Raw genomic sequence first — 10,817 nt, 5'->3', positions numbered from 1 at the left:
ACAAAAGATGTTCCTGGTGCTCTTATCACTTAGGAAATTACAAGGATTTTACGAGCTTTGTGCCAGGAACTGGAAAGCAGAGACCATTCTATATAGTTTCTATTATCTCACATTTCTTTTTTTAAATTAATTTTAATGGGGTGACATAGATAAATCAGGGTACATATGTTCAGAGAAAACATCTCTACGTTATTTTGACATTTGATTATGCTGCATTTCCATCACCCAAAGTCCAATTGTCTTCTATCACCTTCTAACTGGTTTTCTTTTTGCCCCTCCCCTCCCCCAACCCCCTATCTCCCCCCCCCGTAACCCCCACACTCCTGTCCATGTCTCTGAGTCTCATTTTTATGTCCCACCTCTGTATGGAATCATATAGTTCTTAGTTTTTTCTGATTTACTTATTTCGCTCAGTAAAATGTTATCAAGGTCCATCCATGTTGTTGTAAACGATCCAATGTCATCATTTCTTATGGCTGAGTAGTATTCCATAGTATATATGTACCAAAGCTTTTTAATCCACTCGTCCACTGACGGACACTTGGGCTGTTTCCAGATCTTCGCTATTGTGAACAATGCTGCCATAAACATGGGGGTGCATTTCTTCTTTTCAAACAGTGCTATGGTGTTCTTGGGGTATATTCCTAACAGTGGTATAGCTGGGTCAAAGGGTAGTTTGATTTTTAATTTTTTGAGGAATCTCCATACTGTTTTCCACAGTGGCTGTACCAGTCTACATTCCCACCAGCAGTGGAAGAGGGTTCCCTTTTCTCCACATCCTCGCTAGCACTTATTCTGTGTTGTTTTGTTGATGAGCGCCATTCTAACTGGTGTGAGGTGGTATCTCATTGTGGTTTTAATTTGCATTTCTCTAATGATTAGTGATGTTGAGCATTTTTTCATATGCCTGTTGGCCATCTGTATGTCCTCTTTGGAGAAGTGTCTATTCATTTCTTTTGCCCATTTTTTGATTGGATTTTTTGTCTTCCTGGTATTGAGTTTTACAAGTTCTTTATAAATTTTGGTTATTAACCCCTTATCAGACGTATTGTCGAATATATTCTCCCATTGTGTAGTTTGTCTTTTTATTCTGTTCTTATTGTCTTTAGCTGTGCAGAAGCTTTTTAGTTTGATATCATCCCATTTGTCTTTTATTTCACTTGCCTGTGGAGATAAATCGGCAAATACAATATATTGCTGTGAGAGATGTCGGAGAGCTTACTGCCTATGTTTTCTTCTAAGATACTTATGGTTTCACGGCTTACATTTAAGTCTTTTATCCATTTTGAGTTTATTTTTGTGAATGGTGTAAGTTGGTGGTCTAGTTTCATTTTTTTGCAGATAGCTGTCAAATTTTGCCAACACTATTTATTAAAGAGGCTGTCTTTACTCCATTGTATGTTCTTACCTCCTTTGTCAAATATCAGTTGTCCATAGAGCTGTGGGTTTATTTCTGGATTCTCTGTTCTGTTCCATTGATCTATATGCCTTATCTCACATTTCTATTATCTCTCACACCACATTTTGTTTATCCAGTCATCTGTCAATGAGCGCATGGGTTGTTTTCACCTTTTGGCTGTTGCAAATAACACTGCTGTGAATGTTGCTGTGCAAATATTTGTTTGAGTCCTTGATTTCCATTTTTTGTATATATTTCTAGGAGTAGAATTGCTGAGTAGTATGGTAATTCTATGCTTAAACTTTTTGAAACTATCAACCTGTTTTCCACTTCATTTGCACCATTTTTCGTTCCCATGAGTAATAAACAAGGTTCCAATTTCTCTATCTACTCACCAACAATTGTTTATTTTCTCTTTATTATTATGGCCATGATACTGGGTATAAATGGTATCTCATTGTCATTTTGATTTGCATTTTCTTATAGCTAGTGGAGTTGAGCATCTTTTCATATAACTGTTGACCATTTGTTTATATTCCAGTCCTTCTTGTGACAGACATTGTTTTGCCTTATCCCCAATGGTCCCTCATCTCCTTTGCTAACAGAACTGCTGCTCTGTTTGGGTAACCCACTCCAGGAAGGTGATTCTGTTCGTTGCTCAACAGGCAAATCTTAAACTCTAATCTATAAATAAATTGCAGCAATCCATTTCCCTTGCTAATTGTTTTAGGATGGGCAAGTTCTGGCCTAGGATATGTGAGAGAAAGTTTGCTGAGGGCCTTCTGAGAAAGATTTTTGTGCAACTAAAAAGTGCACAAGAACATACTTCTGGACATTGTGGGGGTTTTTTTTTTTTGTATGTTTCTGAAGCTGGAAACGGGGAGAGACAGTCAGACAGACTCCCGCATGTGCCCGACCTGGATCCACCCAGCACGCTCACCAGGGGGCTACGCTCTGCCCACCAGGGGGCTATGCTCTGCCCCTCCAGGGTGTCGCTCTGTTGCAACCAGAGCCACTCTAGCACCTGGGGCAGATGCCAAGGAGCCATCCCCAGCACCTGGACCATCTTTGCTCCAATGAAGCCTGGGCTGCGGGAGGGGAAGAGAGAGACAGAGAGGAAGGAGAGGGGGAGGGGTGGAGAAGCAGATGGGCGCTTCTCCTGTGTGCCCTGGCCGGGAATCGAACCTGGGACTTCTGCACGCCCGGCCGATACTCTACCACTGAGCCAACCGGCCAGGGCTGGACATTGTGGTTTTGAATGAGATGCCTGGAATTGTAAAGCCATATTACCACCATAAGGGCAGTTGTCCTGGAGAGAAAGGCACCTGCAGAAGAGGCAGAGTATAAAGAGAAAGGTCCCTGGTCCCCAAAGATATTGTTGAATTACCAGATTAGCCAAACTCGAAGATGTCCCATCTTGGGTCATCTTGTCATATGAGATTGATCATACATCTCTAACTGATGGGGACATTAGAGTGAGAGTTTTCTGTTTCTTGCAGCCAAAGGCATCCTAATTAGGATTATACATATAAACATTAATTTAGTCACCAAATATTTATGGCACTAAGTGTTAATTTGAAATTTGTTAGTACACTAATAGCTCACGATCTCCTTTGAAAGATAAGCTAATACAATATAAAACCTTACATGATTAAGAGTCAAAGGAAAGATGCAGAGTAAGAGATTCCTAGGGAGGTGGGAGGGGGGCTGAAGGTCACACCTGGGCTGGATCCTGGAGGCACGGAAGATGGGTGTGTGAGGAGCAAAGGGAGACCTTTCCCTTCTTCCCTCTCTTCAGTGACTTTTCTTCCTGAAAGAAAAAAAAATGCATATCTGTCAAAGATTGAGTTAAAGTATCTCAGAGAATGATTGAAAGCAACTCTTTCTTCTAAGCAAAGATCAATTTTGAAACCTCACCCTCCCTGCGTTCCTTCAAGTACAAACCATTTTCAAAATATTCTAGCACATTTATTACAAACTATTTTCATCATTTGGAGCTTGTTATCTCACCTAAAAGGAATGTGGATTTACTCAGTTCAAAGGTTTCAGAAGGGAGAGGAGGAGGGTGTGAGCTGAACTGGGGAGAGGGGGGATCTGCTTGGGGGCCCTTGGAAAGATCTTCCAGAGAGGATTCCTGGGTGGGACACTTCAGAATCTACCACGTGGCGCTTAAAACAAAAGAAAGAGAAAAACAGTGAAACTCAAAGGAGCACCAATCTATTTGGGCCTGATGGAGGGCTGATGGAGGGCTGATAGAGGGCTGATGGAGGGCTGATGGAGGCCTGATGGAGGGCTGATGGAGGCCTGATGGAGGGCTGATGGAGGGCTGATAGAGGGCTGATGGAGGGCTGATGGAGGCCTGATGGAGGGCTGATGGAGGCCTGATGGAGGGCTGATGGAGGGCTGGCTGATGGAGGGCTGATGGAGGGCTGATGGAGGGCTGGCTGATGGAGGCCTGATGGAGGGTTTATGGAGGGCTGATGGAGGGCTGGCTGATGGAGGCCTGGCTGATGGAGGCCTGATGGAGGGCTTATGGAGGGCTGATGGAGGCCTGATGGAGGGCTGATGGAGGGCTGATGGAGGGCTGGCTGATGGAGGCCTGATGGAGGGCTTATGGAGGGCTGATGGAGGGCTGATGGAGGCCTGATGGAGGGCTGATGGAGGCCTGATGGAGGGCTGATGGAGGGCTGGCTGATGGAGGCCTGATGGAGGGCTTATGGAGGGCTGATGGAGGGCTGATGAAGGCCTGATGGAGGGCTGATGGAGGGGCTGATGGAGGGCTGATGGAGGGCTGGCTGATGAAGGCCTGATGGAGGGCTGATGGAGGCCTGATGGAGGGCTGATGGAGGCCTGATGGAGGGCTGATGGAGGGCTGGCTGATGGAGGCCTGATGGAGGCCTGATGGAGGGCTGATGAAGGCCTGATGGAGGGCTGATGGAGGGGCTGATGGAGGGCTGATGGAGGGCTGATGGAGGCCTGATGGAGGGCTGATGGAGGGCTGGCTGATGGAGGCCTGATGGAGGCCTGATGGAGGCCTGATGGAGGGCTGATGAAGGCCTGATGGAGGGCTGATGGAGGGGCTGATGGAGGGCTGATGGAGGGCTGGCTGATGAAGGCCTGATAGAGGGCTGATGGAGGCCTGAGGGAGGGCTGATGGAGGGCTGATGGAGGGCTAATGGAGGGCTGATGAAGGCCTGATGGAGGGCTGATGGAGGCCTGATGGAGGGCTGATGGAGGCCTGATGGAGGGCTGCGGAGAAAGGAGAGGACATGTCCATTAGTTCAGCGTGGCCAAGTGTGCCGTATTCTTTTTATGTTACAAACCAAGGGACAGTTTTGAACAGCCACATCTTGTAATCTGTAAACCCAGCTGTTGTGTTTAAGTAAGTAAATATTTCCAGGAAGAGCGCCCCTGGGGTGAGCCTCCAGGACCCCAGGGAGAGGCAATAGGTCTGTGCCCAGAACAGGAGTGGTCACTGAACCTCCCGTAACTGAACATTTAAACAAGACCAGTGATGCTCAGCTCACATTCGCTGTAAACAGTGGGTCAGTTTCTGCAGGGCCATCAGTGGCAATAGGGTAGTGCAGAGAGTTGGGAAGACACACTACTGGCCTTGGCTGCATCTTCACAGAGGGGATCAAATTAGGTCATTTAACTGTATTTTTAAATGAATTGTCCACAGAGTCATTGTGTTCTAGGTGTGTATGGTGAGGAGGGAGAGATGTGTGTGTGTGGATACATCCATACACACACACACACACACACACGCACACACCCACACGCGCACACACACACACATATCCCAAAGTTCACTTCTTCCCTTTTTTTAAATAAACTTTTGTTGACATACAACAGGTACACCCAAAAGTGCACAAGCTGTAAGTGTACAGCCCCACACATTTCACACGGTGCCCCCACCCATGTGTTCCCCCAGATGAAAGCAAAAGAGCATGACAAGTTGCCTGCAACCTCCTCCTCCCCACATCACCCCCAGGTCAGGATTACCTCTTCCCAAAAGTAACCACCGTCACCGTCCTCACTTCGAATGTCTTGGGTTACTTTGCCTATTTGAACCTCGGACGGATAGAATGGATAAAAAAACCAGACTTTTCCTCTCAAAAGCCACTATGAGCTTGATCTGGACTGTGACCGCACATGACCTCAACTCCCCAGGTGAGACAATCATACCAGAATGGTGGCAGTGAGGCTGCTCCTGCTGGTGGAGGTGATGAGGAAAAGGAAATGAAGATATAGGTCTCACTTCCTTTCATGTCACTTCTGTTGTCCAGAAGAAAATTTCCTGCCTCCAAAGAGTCATAAAAACCTGCTTGAATAAAAATGGCAACAAAATTTATAGCAGGCCTTCTCAAACGTGGTCAAGCAGGAAATGACTTAAAATTGCAGAGCAATTTTCTCTTCGGACGTCTCTGGAAGACAATAAATCACGAAAGCTACCTTTGAACACCTGCTCATGTACTGGGCGCCTTTCTCATTGACTTGAACCCTCCACAATAACTTGACCAAATGGTCCCTATTTTACAGTTAGGAGACCAAAGCTTAGAGAGATAACATGACTTCACAGAGCCACACAGCTGGTAGTCTGTGGTGAGCTGGTAGTCTGTGGTGAGGTGGTAGTCTGTGGTGAGGTGGGGTCCCTGCCCAAGTTTTTTCCTCCTCGTCACCCCTCCCCACTTTCAATTTCTGTATGTGAACTAGGAATAAGTGTACTAACAGAGCCCAATCCTGTACTTTAAGCATCCATGACATAATCATAAGAAGCACATAAAAATAAACTATTAAAGTCAGCATGATTTGCTGCTGCTGATATGATCCATGTATTTACTCCTGTCTACCCAGGATTTGCTCTCTGTACCTCTTAACAGACAAGTAGTACAAGGCATTGAAGTTTCAAAAAAAACTTTGAGAGGAATTTGAAAATAGAGAATGTTCTCTCTTAATTTAATTTCAGTTTAATCGGGAAAAAAATCTCTATTATTTTATTCTACCTCAGGGAACCCTGGGTTAAGGCCAGAAGGCTCATGGGAGAGTCCTTTAAGAAGGCCTAGGTAGTGGTACCTCTGCCATTCTGGCCCCCATTTGACTTTGTCCCCTCCCCTCCAGCTCCAGGGAAAGATGATTCATTCGGTCAGTGGGTAAAGTCAGCCTCATCTTCCTGGATAATGTCCACATAGATGGGCAGCTTGACTTGAACTTTTTTCCTAATGTTAAACCTTGGGGATCCATTAACTGTGTTTGGGGAATGACCTCATTTCACAAATAGTGTAAGAGTCAGAGAATTCCTAAACTTCTGACCCATGGGAAGAATGGATGGCTTGGCTTCCTGCCTTGCCTTTAACTCTCCAAATAATCTCATTTTCTGTGCCTACCCATTTGGGTATACTCTTGTGGCAGTCCTCATGTCAGGTTTCATAGAGAGGCAATTGATATGGGTCTTAGACGCAAGCTCCAAATTCAGGCAAACAGGCATTCTCTCTCTGGCCCTTGCTTTTACCATCTGTCCTTGGACAAGTTACAGGGCCCCTCAAGCTTCGATCATTTTTGTTGTGAGTGGATGTTAATAACCATACAGTGGTTATTGTTTTTGAATATTAAATGGAATACTACTTGGTACATAGTAAGTACTGAATGAAAGTTAACTAGATCTTTAACATCGGTAAACTCTTTCTGAAACTGTGGAGTGGGAAGCTTCATTCTTTGTCTGCCTCTATTTTAATTATGCATGTGATGAGGTTGACTTAAAACTCCTTTATCCATGCAGTCAACAAAGGCACAGTGCCAGAACTGTGCTCCCCACACACCTACATGGATATGTGGATGGGCCAGCGTGGCGGGATTCCTCTGTGTGACTCAGCATCCCCCTCTGGCTGACATAGGACTGCTGGGCCACACCAGTCCAGGCTCTAAACTACAGAAAGCCTCTCACATAGGCTAGGTACTGACTACCATATGGAAGGCAACAATGGCAACTTTTACTAAATTCATTAGGAGAATATGACAGGGGAAGGTCAAACCCAGGGTGAGGGCTTCTCAAAGCTGAAACCTAAAACTGTTTCATTGCAGCCCTCTGATGGCCTGCTAGAACCTTCAGTTCAGTACCTATCTTGTAAAACTGGATGAATCATTACTAGAAACTATCATCAGTGATGCCAAAAGGATAGTAGAGGAAACATATAAAGAAGAGATTTATTCATTAGGCAGTCTACACCTTCTTGATCTGTGACAGGTGTGCTCCCCTGTGACCCGAGTGGTTGACGGACGGCCTCCTTGAGGCCCTTCAGCGTCCAGTTAGAAATTCTTCTACTTTGGTTTCCTTCATTTTTTTTTTCTGCCTGAAGATCTCATTCCAATTCGTTTTTTTCCAGGTGTCCCAGGGCATGACCTTGAGTCTCTCTCTCTCTGTTTCTAGACGCAGGCTTTCAGCGTGTTTGGTTCATGCCTCAGCTCACTCTTTATGGAACTGAATTCACTTATGCAGGAGAATTTGATAACTTTTTGGAGACAAGACCAAAAGAAGAAACCAGTAGAGCCAAAATTGAGCTCTGATTCTTAATATTATTCCTGAACCCACATTCCTAGCTCCCGCCCACCCTTGAACATGATCAAAAGGCTTCATCTTCTCCTCTTCCTGTGAGTGCCCCTTAGTGAAGCTCTCGAACCCACCTGGGATTGGCCTGGGAGCTGAGTGGACACCATCATGAGGATCTGAGCAAAAGGACCCCTTTATCACCTCTCTTCCCTGGCAAATTTTCATCTGTCCTTGGAAAATGTTAATAATGTAACATGAGGTCACCAGGTAACCTCTGCCTTCCAGCTTTATCTGAGATGTTTGTTTTTGTTTTCATTTTCTCCCCCTGAGACCAGCTCAGCATGGCTCCAAGTTCATTTTCCTTTGGGCTATGCAGGTTCTGTGCCTGATGATGACCTCGCTGACCTTCTTATGTCTTTCTTTGTTCTGATTCCCACCTCATAAACCCTCTTGTTTCAAGTTCCTGGGGATTGTAACCCTGGAGACAAGTCCAGAGAACCTCATGCCCAGGGTAGTGAAAGAATAGAGGAGAGGGAGGCTATCCACAGAGCACAGAGCATGGGGCAAGGAGCTGGTTGGGTTGAAGAGAAGTAACAGCCCACCCTGGAAAAGCATTGACTTTTGGGTCTAGCTCACTCTGTCTGCTCCTGTGTGACTCTGAGCAGGACACTTGACCTCTCAGAGCCCCAGTGTCCTCACCTGCATAACGGGGAGCCTTGTGCTTTTAGAATTGAGATAACACAAGACCCTCTGGATGTGTGAATCTTTCTCCCCTTTGAAGGAGGAAGGACACCATATAAATTCCCACAGCCCTCGCTTATGACTCCATGATTGTCATGGCTCAGGAAGAATCTAAATGAAGGCCAGAGAAGGTAGGGAAAGGGCCTGGTGGAGGAGGCAAACAGTCAGTGACATGGAAGTTCAAGTCCAGGACTGTTTGCCTATGAAATCCTTGACTTGGCCCGTGGTTACTTCTCCTGATTTCCTGGCCTTCTTCCCCTTCCTTTCAGCTTCCAGTGAAGTCTGAGAGGAACAGGAGATCTGGTCAGAGCCTGAGCCATTTCCATCTGAGACTCTGCTTTCCTGAGAGCCCCGAAGCCACCAGTCCTTCAAAAGCAGTCCTCAATTTTTACAGCTGCCAAGCCCATTGAGAATCTGAAGTCACATCCCGAGTTCCCTGCTTTTACTTTCTTCCTGAGGCACTATGACAGCCATGGGGTCAAATGCGAGTGAACAGAAATGGACTGCACTCAGGCTGCCGCTTGTGATGGTCTTCACGTCGTTCCTCTTCTAAGACAAGGCTTCAGCAGGGGTCCTGGTGGCAAGCACCTGTCTCCCTACCTCCTGCCTCACACCTCCTTTTTCCTCTGCCTCCCCGTTCCTCCCCTTGGTCTGCTTCATGCATCACACACCCCAAACCTGCAACATTCCCTGCACAGTCAGTCTTGTGCATGGACCAGGACTGTTTCTGGTTTCATGAATTCTCTACCAATCACATAAGGGAAGAACAACGTATTCCCTTCCTGGTCATCTACTGGGCATCCAGTAATTGTTTTCATAAATGAATGAATATATATTTGTCTCATGAGGTGAAGCAAATATTCATTTCATTCACTCCACAAATGCTTCCTCTGTGTCCCGCTCTGGGTTTGATGGCAGAGCCATGCTCTGTCAAACACGCACAAGGGGTCTAAATGCAGAGTTTGGAGGTGAGATTTTAGCCTGAAAGGAAATGTCACATTGAAAAATGTATTGTGCCTGACCTGTGCTGGCATAGTGGATCAAGCACTGACCTGGAATGCTGAGGTCGCCGGTTTGAAACCCGGGGCTGGGCTGGTCAAGGCACATATGGGAGTTGATGCTTCCTACTCCCCCCCCTTCTCTCTCTGTCTCTCTGTCTCTCTTCTCTAAAATGAATAAATAAAAAAAAATAATTAAAAAAAAAAGAAAAATGTATTTTGGCTGCCCGGCTAGAAGGACACACTTCTGAGAGATGGTGTTTCCATGCCTCTCATGGGCACTGACACCCTCTGGGGATTCATGCCAGGAGACCAAGCAGGGTGGCACCCAGCTGCCCCAGAGCAGCGGACTGTCTTCACGTGGAAGGCAGTGCTGGGCTTTCAGAGTATGTTTACAATACCTCTGGCAGCTTTGATCTCTGTCCCATGTCCCTTGCACTCTCCCAGCTGGCAAAGTCTGGCATCCCTGCAGTGCCTCTGGGAGGAGACTGCTGTGCATCATTGTGTTCCAAAGCCACTGCCCAGACCAAGAGCTGTTTCTGCTACATCACCACACCAGGGCCTCGGCTCCATGAATAGAACATTGTTGGGATGTACTGGGACCATAAATAATTGTTTTCTCTAAACCTGACATGCAGTTGCTGGCACTATCCTCCTGAACAAAGTACGGTCCTGCGAGTGTCCCCCCACCCCCGACCACTTCCTCCAGCTGTCCAGGGACATGCCTGCTGGCATGGGTGAAAGGGGCAGAGCTGCAGGCAGCCTGAGAGTCCAGGTGTGGGGGGTTCAGGCCTAGTTCTTAAAAATTACCCTTGTGCTTCCTGGAGAGTCATCGCTCCCCTGGGTCTCAGGGTTCCCACCTTGTCTCTATGACTCTTCTGTCCAACCAGAAGCATAGGTAGACCTTCATAGGGAAGAATTGGAAGCCCACTTCTGAGTTTCAATGTTAATTCGTCTGCGATGCCTGACTCCAAGAGACTGTGTTCTCTGGGCCGTGGGTGCTCCAGGTGGCTATCACATCTGCTACCTAAGTTAGGGGCTCATCATTCTGATTCCACTGTCACCAGAAAACCCACCCACAAGCATACAATCTAAATCAGTTTTTTTGTTTCTGTCCTTTCCTGAAAGGCTG

At 46.4% G+C, this 10,817-nt stretch overlaps 1 protein-coding gene across 1 annotated transcript; it reads right to left on the bottom strand.

The window, feature by feature from the left end:
- Positions 1 to 3,616: 3,616 nt before the first annotated feature.
- LOC136319456 (uncharacterized) lies at positions 3,617 to 10,149 on the bottom strand. The gene is made up of 2 exons (XM_066252714.1): positions 10,087 to 10,149; positions 3,617 to 4,648 (listed from the first exon to the last, which is right to left on the bottom strand). Exons 1-2 carry the CDS (start codon positions 10,147 to 10,149, stop codon positions 3,617 to 3,619), a joined length of 1,095 nt encoding a protein of 364 aa, XP_066108811.1.
- Between the last annotated feature and the right edge of the window lie 668 nt (positions 10,150 to 10,817).

This window comes from Saccopteryx bilineata, chromosome 1 (genome assembly GCF_036850765.1).
Source record: "Saccopteryx bilineata isolate mSacBil1 chromosome 1, mSacBil1_pri_phased_curated, whole genome shotgun sequence".
NCBI lineage: Eukaryota > Metazoa > Chordata > Mammalia > Chiroptera > Emballonuridae > Saccopteryx > Saccopteryx bilineata.
This window is presented reverse-complemented; position numbering and strand designations above follow the sequence as displayed.

Excerpts from the sequence above, each read along its gene's own strand:
- LOC136319456 (XM_066252714.1), bottom strand. The coding sequence starts at position 10,149 with ATGCCAGACTTTGCCAGCTGGGAGAGTGCAAGGGACATGGGACAGAGA. Across the intron at positions 4,649-10,086 it reads AGAGATCAAAGCTGCCAGAG|CCCTCCATCAGGCCTCCATC; the intron begins GTATTGTAAACA and ends CTTTCTCCGCAG.